The sequence below is a fragment of the Poecilia reticulata genome, chromosome 19 (assembly GCF_904066995.2).
Source record: "Poecilia reticulata chromosome 19, P_reticulata-male-v2, whole genome shotgun sequence".
NCBI lineage: Eukaryota > Metazoa > Chordata > Actinopteri > Cyprinodontiformes > Poeciliidae > Poecilia > Poecilia reticulata.
Genome location: NC_088848.1, coordinates 10,302,259 through 10,321,967, shown reverse-complemented (window position 1 = coordinate 10,321,967; position 19,709 = coordinate 10,302,259). Strand labels below are relative to the sequence as shown.

Sequence of the window (19,709 nt, the reverse complement as noted above, 5' to 3'; positions counted from 1 at the left end):
AAACTTTTGGTAAATACCCGTGGTGCGATTCAGTTGTATAGAAGTCCAGAAGTGCCACAATTCAATAAATAGATGATTAAAGACAGCTGCATTGTGTCATGAATTAATTAAAATAATAATAATTTAAAAAAAAACTCATGAATGAATATTTAAAAATCAAATTATTCAAGTATGCCATTTGTTTTATTTACCAAAAAAATTACAATTTCATGGTCAGGTAATGCTGCACATCAACTTTACCCATCAATGTAATACAGTGGAAGTCCAAAAGGCCACAATTAAATGAACATAAATAATTAAATTATGAATTATTGTGTGAAAAATTATACATAAAAAAAAATGTATGGAGGTTCAAAAGTGCCATATTGAGATATAAATAAATTATGTCTTTGCTGTAAGTTATAATTACAAATACTCACCTAAAGCTTGTTATTATTATGCATTAATGTATTATTATTATGCGGATTAACCATTCAGGTGTTATTTGATAAAGTCATTGGGACAGTTTATGTCATGTTGTGCTGCAGAGTATCATTTTGTCAGAGCATTTAAAGGAGGAATCATGTATTGTTTCAGCTCTTTCTACAGCTGACCTTGTTTAATGCCGGTCAGCTGCATTAAACAGGAAGTGACTAGCTGCTCTCTGACCGCTGTCTCTTCCCCCCTCCAGTTTTCTGAAGCTCTATGGCCGGAGGTTCAGCAAAGAGGACCACATTCTCTTCATCAATCTACTCTATGAGTTGGTCACGCTGCCGAACCTGGAGCCCCACATGATGTGCAGCTATGCCAGACTGCTCATTCAGCTTCTCAAGTGGGTGTGGAAACAAAGCATGCACATGCATTATACAATGCTTCTCTGTTGGGCTGAAAGGGCCTTGGGGTTGCTTGAAGAGGAGTTGTAGCTTTATTGAACCAACGGTGCAACAGCAAAATAAGTGCAAGCTCTGCTAAAACACAAGACAATTTGACCCTAGTAAGCTGAACTTTCTAGTAAGCTGAACTTCCTCTCCCTTTAGCCTTCCTGTTGCTTTAATGAGATCAGAGAGCAGCCCTGTTTGTAAATATCACTGTGCTAATAGTGGCGTACCGCCGGTTATCACATGACGCGTTAAAGTGGATTTCTTTCCTGCTTCTGTGCCATTTGGAGGCCTTCCAGTTGTTGCTTTAAGCCATCTGGAGAGTTGAGAAAGAAGGATCAATATATGCTCTGTAAGGTGCATTCAGAGCGAGGACATCCGCACAAAGGCAGCGCAGTTAGAGAGATGTTCAACCTGGCTCCTAATCAATAAAATCACAAGGATTTGATAAAGAGTTACACTGTAGCGCTTAAAAAGCAATAAATCACAAAAACACCTCTATTGAAGTATACACACTGGTTGATAAATTGTGTTAATATTCCGGGGCCCCAAACAGGAAATCTGTGATTTGTCATACCCGCATTACTGAACAAATTCTTTTCACGTAGTTAATAGATTCATTCAGTATATTTTCACTTTATTTTAATTTTGAGATGACTGGTAATGAGTCTCTTGTGGTTTTGTAATGTCTTTACTCACAAAGTTGACATGCACAGTTTTGAAAAAAAAAAAAACTATCGGTGAAGGAACAGGCTATAGCTATATATATATATATATATATATATATATATATATATATATATATATATATATGCAGAAACTGTTGTGAGGTTTTTCTTTATGGTGCTGATCCTAAATATCTGTGCAATATGCAGACAAGTCTTGCCTTTGCAATTCACCTACAGAACATTTTTGTAAAATTCAAGTGCATGATTGCGTGACAAATTATTTGGCTTTACAAATTTAGGTTAATTGAACAGTTCTACTTAGTCAGATTACACCCCAGCCAACAGTTTATTTTATTTGGATCTTATGTTATTGATCAACTCTTACCAAAGCACATTTGTGAAAAGAGAAGTGAAATTATACAAAGTTATCAAAATGTTATGTGCATTTGCATTGTATGCTGCCCCAATTAGTCAATATGTGGTAGAGTTTCTTCCAGCTTTGCACATCTACAAACTGGGAATTGTTTTCCCATTTTTCTTCTCATTTTCTATTAGATTTAGACTTTGACTAGACCACTAAAACACACAAAAACTTTTCGATCTAAATCATTCCATGGTAACAGGTTTTCTTCCCGTCTTCTCTTGGAATTAGTTCAATTAATCTTCTCATTAGCTCTGATAAACTGATAGATTTTTCTATTTGAGTCATGGATTGCTGCAGCTCCTCCAGAGTTAGCTTACATCTGTTTGCTGTTTCTGTGTTCCTTGGTCTTCGTGAGGCCGTTTGTTCATTAATGTTTTATGACAAACCTATGAAACCTTCACAGAAGCATTTATTACTGAAATTGGATAACATTCATATTTACAAATTATGGGATTAATTACAAGATTTAGTTTGTAAAACATATAAAGACCTTGAGAGATCCTTCCACTGAAGAATTTGGCACTACTTTATTAAAATCTCAGTCAAATACATAGACGTTTGTGTCTATAATGTGACAAATGGTAAAAAGTTTAAGGGATGTGAATAGTTTTGCAAGGCGCTGTAGCTGTTCAGAGCGTTTACAGTGGTGGTTAGTTCATAATGATGTAGGTAAGTCCGTTTCACAGGCAGTTCCTCTGGAGGATCGTAAAATAAATCTTGTGGCTCAAGTCGTGATTAATGAGTGGAGCTTTTGGTTTTTGTGGTTAAAACTTGGGAAAATTATATTTCACTGCGTCTCAAATGGAAATCAGGACAAAGTCACTGTTAGAAGGAACATGCCTCCAGTGACAAATCTGAACAGCTTTTTTTACACTCTGCAGCAACCGAAGGAGTAAAATGTGCAGCGAGTAGGCGATATGTTAGCGAGCTAAAATACATATCCTCACACTCAGAAGCATTCCTTGTGAGCGAGGAATCTTGGCTCTACAGCAAATTTATCACTCTTTAGGCTCCGGCCTATTTGTGTTTCTCTTGGTTTTTGTCTCCTGGATCAGATCCGTCGTTCCCCCAGTGACACGCAAATAGTTTCCGAGGCATTCATCACTTGCTATTAGTCTTCAAGTGCGTTTCTGTGATTTCTGCATCCATCACAAAACAAGGTCTTTATGTTGACGTCAGACGTCTTTGTTTTAGATGAAAAGAGAAAGATCTGGGATAACGGAGTATCAAGCTTCAGTTCTCGCAGCCAAGTGTTGAACTTGATCCTTAACAGCGAACATTAGGTCTGCAGACTCTCTTCGTATCGCGCTTTAGGATTTCACGGCCAACTTTGCAGATTGCCTCCTCTTGAAATCTCCCCAGCGAGAGCCTGTTCCTTCACCGATAGATACATAGGAACAAAAGGACTTTCTGTTCATAAAAACTCAAGCGAAGGGATTCGGCACACGTCTGTTAGGTGTAATCCTTTAAAATTGGCGACTTAATGAAGAATTGAGTAACTTAGTGTGAAGAAAGCGTGGAAGTTCTCAGGGGGATTTAAAAGAAAAAATAGACTTCATTTTAAAAGCTTCTGAGGTGCTCAGCAAAGAAGCATAATTTTGTGGGAAATCTAAAACCTTAAGTGGGCGTTTGAGGAACTAAAAGGAGCAGAGAAAAGGATAATGTTACTTTACATTAAGGTTTTAAACGTGCCTCATTTTTTTTAAACCACTAACAGGCGGATTATTCCAGACCTCTCCTGTGAAGCTGCTAAAGCCTGCAGCTGTCTGTCCAGTTATGCTTTAATAGCTTCATAGAATCACCGCATCCTGTTGGTGGACATGTTCCTAAGTTGGCAGCCGCGGTGGTTGTGGAAGGATGACTCACTCTCCCCTGACGGACACCCTGTAGCGTCCCACCTCGTCGCAACATTTTCACAAACAGGAGGCTTTTCACAGCTTTAAATATCTGAGAACCCGCCAGCGTTTGCACGCAGGCGGGCCAGCTGAGGTCTGACTTGTTTTTTCCAAACAGGAAGAAGGAGTTGCTGTCAAGAGATGACCTTCAGCTACCATGGAGGCCCCTCTACGAGCTGTACGAGAGACTCATCTACTCCAAAACGGAGCACCTGGGTCTCGTCTGGTTCCCAAAGTATGCGCCTTTACCTTCACATCGTATCGGTCTCTCACTGCTGCAAACCACCCAAATATACACTTTTTTTTTTTTTTTGTCAAATCTCTTGTGTTTTGAAAAAATAGTCCAATAAAGTTAGATAAATGGTGATTTATCAACCAGCTGTAGAGCACTTTCAAACAGATGAGTGTAACACAAGTGCTTTACAGAGGTTAAAGAGAAGTGGGCAGACATGAAAACACATTGGACATTCTTACTAAGTAGTGAAACAAATACAGAAAAAGAAAAACAGCCAAAATGATAAATAACTCAACAATAATTAAAACCAAATTACAATATGTAGTTATTCTAGACATTAAAAAAAATAATAATAAAAACACTAAAATCCAAAAAGGATAAGTATTGGTCATGCATCTGATAAATCTGGCCTGTGTGCAATAGAACGAAACTAATTTTAAAGTTGTATTGAAGTGACAGCAAAATTATCTGCAGACTCTCCATCTGGTCTAACTGATCTAGATCTACCGTCATAGAAGGATGATCAAAAGTTTTAGATCTAGGTCAGGGGAGTCAAGCTCATTTTCACCTTGAACATTCATATCAAGATCATGAATGTCCTCAAAGGGCTGACTGTGCCACAATGTATAACATACACACAAAACCCCTCATGTTAAACAGCTGGGTCTGCATTTGATAAGTACTTCTTAAAATTAAATATCATTTAACATCTTGGTTTTAGCAATTTGTTTACAATTAAAATCACTCATTTAGAAACATTTGTAAGAGTTTTAGCAAAATTTGCGCTTCTGAGACTTTTCGTAACTTGCCATTTTGATCATGACACAAAATAAGGTTGAGTATGAAATACTGCCACCTGCAGGTGGGCGTTAGTCACTTTAACTTGATTGTTTTGACTATTTTTGTGGAAAATTTGGAACGAACTTACAGTTATGCATCAGCACAAAAAAATGCAGAGGTCTGTTTATTATTTTGTAATTTCTGCACTCGCAAAAGAGTGGAGGGACTGATTAACGTAATTTGGCGGCAAATGTTGATTTAATCGATTAAATAATAATTATGCGTTAAACTGTTTTCTTGAAGGTTTTATTTTTGTGTCCCTCTGGAGGCAGGAGGGCCACATAAAAACTTGGACCCAAAGGTGATAGAGACATTTCTAAAAAGACTTGAAAATTATTACGAATTAAAATTCTGAATATTCTGTAGTTTTTCTTTTTTTTAGTGTGACATAAGAGGAAGAACACATGCTCATCCATCTCTTTGCTTGCTTACAGCTCAGTGGACCACATATTGAAGGCTTTGATCAAAAGCTGCAGACTGTAAGTCTCATCCTCTCTCTGATCATATAATCTGTGAAAGCAAAGAATGTTTTCCTTTGATCTATACTCGAGCTGTGTCCTCCAGATCAATGTGTTTACTCGTATCTTTGCTCGTTCGCATCTATTTATGGCCGCAGCCTTTATTTGTTCTGTGCGTGTGTGCTTACCGGAGTTTCTCTGTTGTTATTAAATAAATATGCATGAGTTTTCTTTTGGGTTTTTTTTGCTCCCAGGTATTTCCCAGCATCCTCAACCAAGGAGATGCTGGATGAGTGGCGCCCCCTGCTGTGCGTGTTTGACGTGGTCATGCAGAAGGCAATCAGCAACATGGAGCTGTTTCTGCCCACCATCATGCCCCAGGAGGAACACAGCCAGGGCTTCCAGTGAGTTGGACCGGCCGGAATGGTTCTGTTTGGAAGCGGGATAACACGCTGAGGACTGAGCGTCCCGAGCCAGAGTTAGCTCGCAGGGTTTCGGAAGTTTACCAAGAGATCCGCCTGCAGAAACTGAAAAATGAAGCTTCTGAGTTGCTTTAAAATGCAGCACATTAGCAACCGCATTATCAGGCTGTGGAAGGATTTAAACCTATGCAGTTGAAATTGAAACAGTTTTTGTTTTGCTAATATGTTGCTTTTTATGGAAAAAAAAATCTCTGCCCCCATCCTTCATTCTGCTCTCGTTGTGGTTGTATTCCAGCTGTCAAGCCTCTTCACGGCTTCTCAGTGCTTTCCACGTTTTTTTTTTTGTTTTTTTTTGTAAGCGATTTGTCTGGATTTACTCTTGGATCCATAAGCAGTTTCTGCACAGTTTCCACAATACATCATCTTTAATGCTCTCTTTCTTCTTTTTCTTTTTTTTTTCCATTTTCATTTTGTTGCTCTCCCTCCTCCAGAATACACAGAGGAGAAAATGAGTTCATGTTTAGGGGAAATTGCAGATAAATGAGGGGAATTCAGCCTCAGGTGTATCTCATTAAGTTTTAATCTGAAAAGTTATTTCTCTGAGTGTGTGTTTGTGTTTTTTTAGGTTGTGGTTTGATGAGTTAATGAATCTGTGGATGTCGGTGCAAAATCAGCCAAGCTGGGAAGGGGTGAGTACATACTTGCAGAGCTTCAGGTCGATTCAGATCTTTTACACATACACGCAAAGTTTTGAAGTCTTTTATTATTATTATTTTGTCAAAAAAACAAACAAACACACTTTCAAGTGATGAACTAACAGAAAGTTGTGCAAAATTGTAGAACGACATGATAGGGTTTCAAGATTCTCCAAATTTTTTACCAAGTTAAATCAGTGTCGCATGTATTTGTGTTCAGCCCAACAACAGGGAAGGTTGCTCTTGTTTGCTTCGATATTTAGCAGCCGATTAAGCTGTCCGTTAATTAACATTTTCCCGCATTAACTTGTACTGCAGAAGAAGGGAACGATGCAGTGTTCGGCGCTTTGCAGCCGGGAAGCGCATCTCAAGAGGAGCGCTCAGAACGCGTCTATGAAGCTAACATTTAAACATTTAGAATTAGCTGGTACCTCACTGTTACAGATGCAGGAGCTTTACTGACCTTTTTTCAGTCAATCTCAAATACCAGTGTTGTAGTGTAAGCTTGTACGTCAGTGCAATTAGCATCTGGCATCGTCGGGCATTTCCTTTTTTCCCATCCGTCTGCCTCATGAAGGAAGTTTCTCTGAACAGCACAGTCGTGTTTACTTTGTATTAAAGAGGACTGGATGTTTTTTTGGGGGGGGATTTGGCTGCACTCACAATGTTAGAGTTTGAAACCTCCAGCAGCAGCTCATTGGGGAGCATCCAGTCCAGAAAGCTCAGTATTAATGTTAGACCACCACACTCTTCCACTTGTATCAAACTGCAAGCAGGACATCTTATGGCTTTTTATTTCAATTGCTTTTCTCATCCAGTCTTTCATAAAAGAACCAAAATTTGTGGGGTGCAATGTTTTCTGAACAGTTCTTTATGGGTTTGCTGATGCAATTCAGTGCACAGGATTTTTATTCAGGGGTATCAGAGCAAAGAAGGTTAAGTTCAAATGGACCACATATCTTTTGCAAGATAAATAATACTAAAGCTAAATGTCATTTTCCTTCTGCCTCTTCTAAGATACTGTGAAATTTGTTGTGGTGGTGTGACAAAATGTGGAGTATGAAAACATTAGTAAGACACAGCGCTCCCTTGGATTTGAAGGAGAATTCCTGATGTCAGAGCAAATTTATGTTATCACAAAAGCAACAAAAAAATTCACCTCTAATGGATTTTTAAAACGTTTTAAATATATTGAGCAAGGGATCAACCGGCTTTCCAGTTTGCCAAAGATGGATGGAGTAATTTGGAATGACACGGCTTCTACGTTCCCTGATTGCGATGATTGAAGTGTTGTTGCTGGTTTCCACTCAGCGTGCAGATAAGATTTTCCATTTGTGCCTCCGCTCTGCCTTTATCCAGCCTCCAGGCCCTCGGCGGCCTGGCTGAGCACACGTCCTCTCCTCCCTCTTGAGCATCTCTCCAATTTTTCAGGGGCTATATTTAATTCTTGAAATGGCAAACTTCACTTCTGGGAATTTTGCTACAGACTCGACAGTCACTGTTTTCCTGATGTTGTCTTGTAGCACCTAGTGAACCTGTTTGCTCGGCTTGCCAACGATAACATCGGCTATGTGGAGTGGACTCCTTATATTCCCACAGTGAGTCATTAGCAGAATTATGTGGATATACATGTGTTCCTGTTGGTATGTTTTACCAGGAGGCCGCTGTGAGTGGAAGGTGAAACCCTGTTGTTTTGTGTGTGTGCAGATCTTTACCAGAATCTTGCGAAGTTTAAACCTCCCGGTTGGGGTCAGTCAGATGGTGGCGCCGAGATACCTCATCAACTCCTACGACATTGGATACTTGGTTTTATGGATCACGGCACTGCTGGTACACACTAGTGAAGATTTTGACAAAAATCGTGTCAAAACATTGAACTGCGGCTGCTTAATGAACCTTCAATGCTCATTTTTCTGCAGGGCGGACCAGGAAATCCTGCACAGAAAGAACTGACCTGCCTCTTCAACAGCATCGCCTCCTTCTTCCACCCCTCCAACCACGGTCGCTGGCAGGTCAGTTTCTTCGTCCTCTCACTCGTATACTTTTGCATCCATGTTTTGCACGAAGGAATCAATTAAATCCTCGAGGTGTTTATTACAGAAATGTGTGATTTGTTTTAGTCTCGACTGATGAGGCTGCTGCAGCGACTGCCAGCTAGCGTCGTACGCCGCGTGCATCGGGAACGCTACGCTGGATCCAGCTGGATCACTCTGGTGCCCGAGTGTCAAAAACTGACAGATGCAGACCTGCAAGAGTTCACCCGCAGCCTCACCGGCGCCGCCCTCTTGGCCATGTTCAGGTACTGCGCTCTCTTTATCAACTGCATAAGCAAATCACTAAATCTGAAAGTTTATTTTAAGTAAAAGTCAAATATTATGCTAATTCATGACACACAGACCAATGTTTTTCACGTTAATTTGATGATGATGGATTAATAAAAATCCAAGAATCAGTTTTTCAAATAATTACAATATTACATTAAAACAATTTTAAAACAAAAATGATATTTGACACATAAATGTTATATCCCACACAAAAACAAAAAATACTTCTAAGCTGATAATTGTCCAGCAGTCAGCAATATCTCACCAAGGAGAGTAAGCTACAGAAGGTCATCCTTAAAAAGTTATCAGCTGGAGTGTTTTAGCTAAGCATATTATCAGAAGGTTTAGTGGAAGGAAAATGTATTCTAGAAAAATGAGCAGAAGCAGGAGGGATAACACTGACTTTGTGAGGTTTGTGAAGCAAGAGTTTTTTTTCCTTCATGCTGTATGTCATTTGTGCAAAGGGAGCTTTGACTAATTATGACCAATTAGTGCTGTACTGCACAGTACAAGGACATACTTTACAGTTTTTCAACATTTCTGAAAAAACAAAAATTTGGTGGGTGTTTTATTAGCTGTAAAAACTTTGATTTTAATCTGCAATGAATCTATGTAATAGGCGTTTCACCTTTTAAATTACTGAAATGAAATCAATGGTATTTTAATTGTACAAGATATATCTGGAAGCAATTAGCCAAAACAAATCACAAAATGACTTCATACCGTTTTTTTTAATGCACTTTGGCATTCCTAATAAAACACTTCTGGAACTCTGGATTTCTGCCATCGAGTCCCTCAGGACTTGGAAATGGCGCCGTGCATCTTTAGAAGTTTATGGCATGAACATAAATGACAACAACCTGGCTGGTGCATATTGCTAAGAGTCATCAGGCCAGAGGCGGGCTACAACCTTGAGAGGTCACCAATCTATGACAATGCAACTTAGAGACATGCTGCACAGCATGAAAGAGGCAGATTAACCTAACAGACATGTTTCTGATATTTGGGAGAAAAACTGGAGCGTCAGTATAAAACCCACACATGCATCCTGCACACAGAAATTTAAACTCAGGAGGCTTTTGTTATACCAGCTTTAGCATTTATTTAGTTATCTTTTCGACAGGTTTAAAGAACCTCCAAGGGATATAAATAAAGTTTTACTGATGAACTTCAGTTTAAAAAAAGTTTATTCGGTAAAATTAAATCTGCAGTTCTCAGAAGTACACCTTTTACGGCCATAAATGTTATATTATTTCGGAGCCTTTAACGGTTTATTGGACTAGTTTTATTCTCGGGTGCAAACAACCTTGATGATTTTAAAGCCAGTCTGTTCAAATTTTTAGATACATTCATGTATCTGAAATTAAGGCCTTAAAATATTTGAAATTAAAAATGTTAATACAATAATCACAGGTTTTAAATTTTGTTGTGGCAAGACTATTCAATTTTGTATGTAGTTTTTATTGTTTCTGTCAGGCAAAAGTTTAAGTTGCATGCAGACATCTTCATTGCATTCTGTGAATCAATGCGGTCGGAAACTACCGTATTTTTTGGACTATAAGCGCTACATTTTCCCCCACGCTTTGATGAAAGCGTAGCTTATAACACGGTGCGGTTTTTCTGTGGATTTTTCTTCAACCACCAGGGGGCTCTGTAGCAGGAAGTAAATCATTGGAAGTCAAAATTGGAAATCAAAGAAGAAAGTGCTAATTTTCATTTAGAGCGTACATGCTAGCAGCAGGCACAATGGAGAAATGTTTCCAATCTCCAATGATGCTGCTTTTAAGTTGAATGATATCGATCCAGTTTTTTTTTTTTTTTTTTAAACTTTGTGGGTGCGGCTTATAGTGAGGTGCGCTCTATAGTCCGGAAAATACGGTAGCTGCTAATAAATATACCCTTGCTAGCTACCTTCTTTTGACTCTATCACGGGTAAGTGTAAATGTATCACCAGTTGGCTGGATGATGTTTGTGTTTGCCATTGGCTCACTTCTGTTGCCAACCTGTATGAACCAGCAGGATCCTCCAATCATCTCATATATTTATAGTTTATATGTCTTAAATTTCATTCAAGCTACTATTAAAAAAGTGTTAAGTCTTAAATTTGGCCCGCTGAAACATGCAGATACACTGAAAAGTGCAACTGGGTGCACATATTTCATGTTATTGAGAATTTTCTGTACAGGGATAAATTACATGTGGAAATTTATAGACACACCAGCCATCAAAAAACGTCTGACATATTTCTGGCTGGATGGCCAGTTTTTATGGCTGAATTGAGTTCATTTCCAGCCACAAACTCTGCTTTTAAGCGTCATCCACGAATTTCCATTCGTGTTAATGTTGGGGCCAATCCAGAAGCCCGATGTTTGCCTGCTTTCTCCATTCCAAAATTACTTTCGATGTGTGTTTATGATCACTGTCATGTAGGAACACCCAATTGTGTCCCGGTTTCAACTCTCTGAGGTAAACTGTCACACTCAGATGAGAGGAAATAATAATCAAGAACAAGTCGTGACCTAGCGAACTGGAAACTGCTGGAACAGCAGTGTCAGGGTGAGGCAAGAAATAAGCCTCCTGCTTCGAAATTGACACCTTTAAGCTCAACTAAAATTTGCAGCTGCCCACATGTCAAGTCAAGCTTATTTGTATAGCAGATTTCTGCAACAAGGCAGTTCAAAGTGCTTTTCACCATAGACAGTAATGAAACAAGCAATAAAGATTACTCAAATGTCATCATCAAAATCATGAGGCTAGTTTCCCCATTGTATAGAAATTTGATTTAAAGGAACTCAGTGTTTCAGATGTTTTCTAGTTTTCTGGAAGTTTGTTCCAGATCAGTGGAGTGTTAAAACTGAATGCTGCTTCTCCATGTTTGGTTCTGGTTCTGGGGATTCAGAGCAGACTTGAACTAGAGGACCTGAGTGGTCTGGAAGGTTGATGCAACAACTACAGGTTTTTAATGTATTTTGGTGCTAAACCGTTCAGTGATTTATAAACTAACAAAAGTATTTTAAAGTCTATTCTCTGAGCTGCAGGGAGCCAGTGTAGGGACTTTATAACTGGGGCGATGTGCTCCATCTTCCTGGTTTTAGTCAGAACACCAGCATCTGCATTCTTGATCAGTTGCAGCTGTTTGATTATTATTTCAGGCAAACCTGTGAAGACACTGTTGCAGGAATCAATGCGACTGACTAAAGATAAACACATGAATGAGTGGTAGAAGACTGACTTTATGTCTCTGAAGGTCCAGATCTGAGTCCGTCACTAAACCCAGATTTTGGGTGTGACCACTATTTTCTAGCTGTAATAACTGAAGCCTTGCCCTGACTCTTTTGGTCCAAAGATAATAACTACAGTTTGGTTTCTCTTCTGTGGGAAGAATGGAGATGAGAAAAGTCTTATGGTCAGATGTGACAAAGCTTAAGATATTTGTCTACAAGTATCTTAAGCTTTACTGCTTTGAAATCTCAGAAGGCTGTAGCCACTCTCATAGATAGTGGAGTCTCTGTCATCCTGTGGACCCAGTTTGATGCCAGTGTTACTTATGCAATGGTGGAATAATGAAGACGGAGACATATTGCATAGTTATTCAGCAGCTTGGTTGTTGGAACCTAAACTACATTAAAAATAGCTTGGAAATGGATAAAGAAGAATAAGATTTAGTGCCAGGCATGGACTAGGCTGAAAAGCCAAGTCTGTTCAAAGAAATCAAACAATTCAAATTAATCTCTGAGAAGAACAGAGATTAATTTGAATTGTTAAATTCACCAGTCAAATATCCAGTGACCGGTGTGTCCGGACCTTGTTGATATCTAAAAAAAATTGTGTTGTGTCTTACAACACACAATTTACTAAAGGAACTTTCGTCCAACTATTAGTGGGGCTGTATGTATATATTTGAGCAGCTATGTTTAGTTTTGAACCTGTGTGGATGAAAGGAAACCCAGAATAAATTCAAACGTGCCACTGAAGCTCTCATAACGAGTGTATTTAAACTTTCGACCGGAACCGTAGGTTGTTCGCTGACATTTAAAATCTAACAGCCTTTGCCAGATTTAGGCGGGAATTGTGACAGAATAAATTTGTGCTCCTGCAGATACATATAGAGAAGTAGGTGTCTCTGTGGGAGGAGGTGTGAGCACTCTGCTGCATTGTCTGAGTCAGTTGGTGGTCTTCTTGGTCGACATTCAGGGATCAGATTTTTTATTACGTTTTTTTTAGCTACAGCTTTGATTCAGACATTCGATCCCAGCCATTTCCACTAATCAGCACCCTCTCCTTTTTAAATGTCAAAAACTGCTCACTGCTGATTAGTAGGTCAAACCTTTCGTACCTGGAATCTGCAAATCTCGAGACTTAAAGATGAGAGCGATTCTTTTATGCCTTGTGCTTTAATGTCGTGAGCAGGTCACTGGAGCATGAACAGGTAAACAACCAGTAAACACAAATGCAGTCATCTCATCTGAGAGCGGTGTCTCATTAGTGAGTCATTGCGTGCACTTGGCCTCAGTCACAATGTGCCTAATCTGGACAAGGACAGCTCATCAGTGATTATCTGTCTCCCTTTGTGTGTGTGTGTGTGTGTGTGTGTGTGTGTGTGTGTGTGTGTGTGTGTGTGTGTGTGTGTGTGTGTGCGTGCGTGCGTGCGTGTGTGCGTGTGTGTGTGTGTGTGTGTGCGTGTGTATCGTTCATGCTGTAACTCTGCTGTGTTTCCCTCTGCCCTCTCCTGGTGATCTGCAGCAAAACCGGCAGCACAGATGCAGCCTATGCTCTCCAGAACCTGGCTCTGCTCACACCACAACTCGTCATACCACCAGTACTTGAAAAGTGAGATCCGTCTGCACTTTTGTGCAATTTTTAAAGTGCATTAATGGAGGCGTGTTTGAGACTTGACCGAAGAAAGGGGCTTTTGTGAAATGCGAGCAGTAATTAAACTGTGTGTAAAACAGGACTTATGCGGCGATGGAGACCCTGACGGAGCCGCACACGCTCACCGCCACCCTCAGCTGCATGATCGGCATGGCGCGCAGCCTCGTTTCCCCTGACAACCGCTACCCAGAGGGCCGCGCTCACGTGCTCCCATTGCTCATGGGCTCTCTCCCGGGGGTGGACCCCAACGACTTCAGCAAGTGCATGGTGAGTAATGAATGTGCCGATAAGTAATGAAGAAAAATTATGAGACGGGATGACAATAGAGCTCTCGCTGATTGAGTTCCCTTCTTGTATACTCAGGTCTGTCCTATTAATTAGTCCAGAAAGTGGAATGAATACCTCAGTTTGAAGAAGTTGTAATTAATGTGTCTTGGTTGTCTGCTCGAATAGTAAAATGGATTGCTTCCCTCGTCTGCTGCTCCCGTTTTCTCCACGCTGTATTAATCATCGCAGCAGACCCAGTGAAAAGATTTGAAAAATCTTACCTGGCACATTATTTAACGCACGCCACGATCGTGTCAGATGATGTAAATTGATCTGTTGTGGATCTCTGTCCAGATAACGTTCCAGTTCATCACCACCTTCACCACCTTGGTGCCTTTAGTGGACTGCTCATCTGCTCCGTTTCGACAGACGGATCTCACCGAGGTAAAAACCAGAACCGATGTCTAACACCTCTGCAGATAAAACACAAACAGGACAAGAACCGTGCCGACTTTTAAGATACAAATGGGAAGACTCCTTACATCGTAGGCGCCAAGAGGTTTTCTTTAAAGCATAGTGTCTCAAATCTAAACAAGTGAGTGGTAACTAAAAAGGGCACTGGAACATTTTTACCTGGAGACAGAAGAATAATCGGACAAATCATTGTCCTTAGCTTCTGAAAGATAAAGCTACTCCAACATGCTGCACTTTGACAGAAAGCAGAAAAAGAACTTTGCTTTCCACCATTATTTTGTTCAGAATTAGTGTTGTGTAATCAGCTTAATGTACGTAAAAAATAAAGATTGAAACTAAACGTATTGTTCAGAACATAGTTACAGCATTTGCAAGGCTGTTGTGCATCTGTTGTTGTTTAATTCATTATCTGTTTACGTCTCTAACAGGTAGGACAGACGAAGTAAATTTGAAGTCTGTATTTACAAAGTGATGCTTCAAAAGCACCCATCATTACATCCTTTTTATTTGTTGGGTAATTTGACACTTAAGTTAGCATATGTGCTTTCTGACTTTCTGACGGTTAGAAGAAAAACTTGCATCACTTTAATGTTCCCACCATAAACATTCAGATGTCAGCTCAGCTTAGCATAAAGCCGGGAAAACAGCGTTTCATACTTTCTGACACTAAACGCAGCAAAAACAACAACAGACGACAAAATCCACCCCTACACGGCGCTAATTATCTGCTTATCTGTTGTTGTTTTTCTCAGTCGGCACTAAAAGTCAAAGCGTGAAAACACCATGTTGGTCATTTTTCTCCAGCATGGGGACACGGACCGGCATTGTGGGTCTGCTTCCAGCGTTCGTGCCGAGCCACTTATTTTCATATTTAAGGGACGATCGCCGCGGTTGGCCGGGATGTTTAATCCCTCCAGCTTGTGCAGGGTCTCGTAGCGGGTCTCCTCCGAGACGGCATCCAGGGGAACGGAGGGGACTCTCAGCATAGATGGGCAGGGGGTCTTTCTGGAAATCTCACCCAATCTCAAAGTGACATCTTGGCATGCCTGCAGCGGAAATGCAATTCAGATTTCTTGTAATCACAGTTTTATTCTTGTAGTAATTATCTAAAGATGATTACCAATGCAGATCAAGAGCTTTCCCTTTGAGGCTCGCTTCCGTCAAATGTATTTCCCCGAGTAGTCTAACGGCTTTTTTCCTCAATTAAGCCATAGAAAACAAATCATAGAGATATTACAGAAACACATTACCTACATTTCTTCCCTGCAGATTGAAAAAGATCTCTGCTTCGCCTCAGCCGGCTTTGAAGACTTTGTGCTGCAGTTCCTGGACAGGTAGAGATAAATTAGCAAGTCAGCCTGTCACTCTGTGGAGCTTTGTTGTCATCGTCAGAATACGGATGTGTCTCTCTGTTTGAAATGCACTAGACTCCCTGCCTCTGGAGTGAAAAAGCCTTTTTGTATGTATGTGTGTGTGTGTGTCTGTTTTTCTTTTTTTTTTTTTAATCATATCGTTGTTGACATTTTCATCACAGACGAGTGTTTTAAGTTTGTGTTTGCGTGTGTGCGTGTGTGTGTGTGCACAGATGTTTTGCTCTCATAGACAGCAGCACTCTGGAGCAGACGAGAGACGAGACGGAGACGGATACCCAGACTCATTTGGAGAGTCTGGTGGAGCTGGGACTGTCTTCCACCGTTAGCACGATCCTGACACAGTGCTCCACAGAAATCTATAAGGTAGTGCAGAAATACACACATGTCTCAAAGATAACAAGCCTTCAGTGTGACGTGACCTTTAAAAATGTCTTTTTCGGGTTCAGATTCTTGAAAGTAGGCTTCTTGCTTTGACTGATGACATCTTTCATGAAGATTTCAGTTTCTGTTGTTTTGCGAGTTCTTCTTGCTTGATTTGACAATAAAAATAAAAATAAATCAAAGACTCAGTTTAGGTGGTAAAATGTGTCACATGAACTCTACATTATTTACCAGCTAACACCGGATGTTGTGAAGGATGAACCCAGACACCCTACCATTTTGAGAGGTGCTTTAAAAGCAGTTTTCTGTCAGTTTTTTCAAAATTATTATGCCTGGTTTTTATTAGACATTAGTTGCACAAGCATGAACTGGTTGTGCAAAGGGTTTAGGCCTAGGTCTGGGTAAGTATGGAAGAGAGAAAACTTTCAAAACTTTATTCCTTTTTGTAAAAAAAAACCCATAGAAATCAAAATACAAAACATTGGACTTTTGACATCGATTTATATTTTTCTAACCATTTATATTTTGGTTTTGGATTTACTGACTGATAAAAAGGTGAATGCATACTCAAAATGGTGATTTCAGTGCTTATTTGAGATCTAACCCAATCCACGTTTAGATTTTAAACTAATATGTTGTTTATATGTCAGCAAACAACGCATATTTTATTCATAGAAGCAGAAAAAAAGCATTAAATTTAAAATATTTTCTTTAACATATTTTTGAATATGTAAGGTTATACAATGTTACAACTTTAAAAGCAACTTTATGGTAATTGTTTTAAGCTCAAAAGACTGTTTTGTAAGAAATTATGAGGGGAAAAAATCTGATTTGAGTAAATTATGGCATTTTAATGTGTAAAAACACTGAATGTGACTAGATGTAATAAAAAAACAAATAATTATTCTCAACAAGAATAAAGAAGAATACATTTAGTGTTGTGTAAGCTAAAATGCTTATTGATCAAATTGTCTCAAGAAGCATAGAAAATGGGAAATATTGGCATTTTTATGTCAAGAACATTAAAACTAATATTGATTCAGTCATAGCTGTAACATTAGGAAGTGGATTTTCTTCAACTCTCAACTTTAAGACTTCCTCTCTCTTAACCACAGGAGGACTGTACAAGAGACAAAACTTTAATTTTGTCATTTGTAAGTTTAGTAAGATTGTCCTAACTTGGCCTAGCCTGCTAAACTGGGCCTTGTGTCATCCTTGTGTAATGGTAACAGTTTGGAAAGAATATAAAAATTTTGCCTGTACCACTAAATCACGCAGATTTACGAGACAGACTGAACATTGAAAAATCGAAATTTAAAGTTTTTTGCATTAATGATGCAGTAAAAAATGATTGCTTACACCAAAAACAAAACAAAACCAAAAAAAACCCCATTTGCACAGACAGTTAATACAAATGAAGTGCATCATCTGATTTTATACTACATTGCGTTTTGATCAGGTTGCGTTGCAGAAGCTGTACAGCTTTGCCACCTCCAGCATCTTTGAGACGTGTGTGTCAGGCAGAATGGTGGCTGACATGTGCAGGGCTGCAGCAAAGGTAACATTGACTTTGTCTTGTTTTGTTTATATATGTGATGCAATTTGCCTTTGTGTTATTGTGCAGAAACCAAAAAGTTTTAAATAGCACACCTTCCTGAGGCCATACATGTTGCAGAATACTTTCATTCCATTTGCTATGCTCATTTTCATTGCTTCTGTTCTTTTTTTCTGCATGAATGTGTGCCTAATTGTGTGTTCTTTTTTATATGTCTGGATGCTTTTTTTTTTTGCACGTTTTTGTGTGTTTGCAGTGTCATCCTGCTGAGTCTCTCCGTCTGTTCGTCCCTCACTGCTGCAGCATCATCTCGCTCATTACTGACAGTCAGTACCACACATTGTAGAGCAGATCTGTGTGTAGACAGGATGTGACGCTGCTCGCAAGACTATTTGAGGCCTCAAATGAGCTAAGAATAGGTTTATTCAGCAGGTCCTTTCAATTATACATGAAAGCCGAAGACAAATCTTCAGCCCTTGTTCCGTCTTCAAATTTCTGATCACCGTAACCTCAAAGTAGTTTGCAAAGTAAACAGATTTTAAGAATATTAAACTCTTAGGTGACCTAGCCAGGAAAAAAATCAGAAGTTATTTTCCATGCACAAAGGCAGCCCGGTGTACTCTGTGCTACGGCAGATCTAATCATAACCACAATCATTTTGACAGCCGCAGTCTTGCCTTTGTTAACAGGTGTTATTTATTTTTTATGTGATAAAATACATTTTCAAGGGACACAGAGAGTTTATGTCAAATTTCAACTGGAATAATGTGATGCAACACCTTGAACCCAAGATTATGGGTCCAAATTAAGCTCAAGAAATAAAGTATTTGAGGCGAATAAGTAAAGCTTTCTGTGGGTTAATGTGTTTGTGCGTAGATGTGGAGCTGCAGAACGAAGATGAGCTGGATAAGGAGCTGCTGTGGAATCTCCAGCTGCTCTCGGAGGTGAGAGGATAAACTACTGAAGCACCTTAAAGCTTTAAAAAATACTCAGACGATCACTTATTGTCATCTGCACCATGTCCGGAATCTGTATTCATTCTCAAAACGACAAGAGAACATATGCTTGGCACCAATTAGCATTTTTTTGGGGGGAAAAAAAAAAGGAGAAACGTTCGCTTCAGAATTATAGTAAGGATATTACAAGAGGAAAAACACCAGCCAAAAGACATTTCTTACAGTGTGCTCCGTTCAAGGTCATAAATATCAGAGCGCTTTGTCGTTAACCAGAACATATTGACACTCTTTCAAGTTTTTTTTATTACTCCTGGGAGCTCAACGCAAGGCTGAGTGAGCCAGACGCTGTGATTTACCGAAGATCCTCAAAATTTAAGGCGCAGCTCTCCACTGAATTGAATGTTCTCGGTTATACGTGTGTGCGTTTGTGTTGTATTTAGGTAATCCGTGTGGATGGCGAACAGCTGCTAAAATACCAAGGGGAGCTGGAGCGCATCCTGCGCGTGTGTGTGCATCTTCGCTGTAAGCAGGCCTACACACTCGCTTGCAGCTTGCTGGAGCACACACTCCGCTCGCTGTCTCTCATCTATCCCACCGAGTACCGCAGCACCTCTGGGGGCTTCGATACCGACCTCCCCATCCGGGTAAAGATGCACCAAAACTTTTGCAAAAAAAAAAAATTAAAAAGACAAAACCGCACTCATCATTATTTAATTCCATTTTTATAGCATTCTCTCATATTTGCACATATCTACAGCTCAAACTCAGTAATTAATATATTTAAATTGGGTTCCAATATAAAAATATGTAGGAAAATGATTTTAGAGTACTATGTAGATCCATTGGATCCATCTTTCAAAGATTAATAAAGCAGATATCGGACAATGTAACAATAAGTTGGCATGAATTTACACTTCTGAGAAACTTGACTTTCCTGTAATATATGAAAGTAATTTGATCAGTAACTTGTCGATCCCTCTGATTGATTTTCTTTATATTGTTTCATGTTGAAT

At 39.5% G+C, this 19,709-nt stretch overlaps 1 protein-coding gene across 1 annotated transcript in view; it reads left to right on the top strand.

The window, feature by feature from the left end:
* The window catches only part of psme4b (proteasome activator subunit 4b), a 48,657-nt gene that overhangs the window by 595 nt on the left and 28,353 nt on the right, over positions 1 to 19,709 (top strand). The window contains exons 2-19 of the mRNA XM_008437097.3: positions 671 to 811; positions 3,963 to 4,079; positions 5,354 to 5,398; positions 5,632 to 5,781; positions 6,425 to 6,488; positions 8,018 to 8,092; positions 8,202 to 8,324; positions 8,414 to 8,506; positions 8,615 to 8,793; positions 13,562 to 13,648; positions 13,771 to 13,957; positions 14,312 to 14,401; positions 15,701 to 15,765; positions 16,017 to 16,167; positions 17,645 to 17,743; positions 17,997 to 18,066; positions 18,617 to 18,684; positions 19,137 to 19,340. Of these exons, the coding sequence (XP_008435319.1) occupies positions 671 to 811; positions 3,963 to 4,079; positions 5,354 to 5,398; positions 5,632 to 5,781; positions 6,425 to 6,488; positions 8,018 to 8,092; positions 8,202 to 8,324; positions 8,414 to 8,506; positions 8,615 to 8,793; positions 13,562 to 13,648; positions 13,771 to 13,957; positions 14,312 to 14,401; positions 15,701 to 15,765; positions 16,017 to 16,167; positions 17,645 to 17,743; positions 17,997 to 18,066; positions 18,617 to 18,684; positions 19,137 to 19,340 (2,008 nt within the window). The remainder of the gene's footprint in view (positions 1 to 670; positions 812 to 3,962; positions 4,080 to 5,353; positions 5,399 to 5,631; positions 5,782 to 6,424; positions 6,489 to 8,017; positions 8,093 to 8,201; positions 8,325 to 8,413; positions 8,507 to 8,614; positions 8,794 to 13,561; positions 13,649 to 13,770; positions 13,958 to 14,311; positions 14,402 to 15,700; positions 15,766 to 16,016; positions 16,168 to 17,644; positions 17,744 to 17,996; positions 18,067 to 18,616; positions 18,685 to 19,136; positions 19,341 to 19,709) is intronic.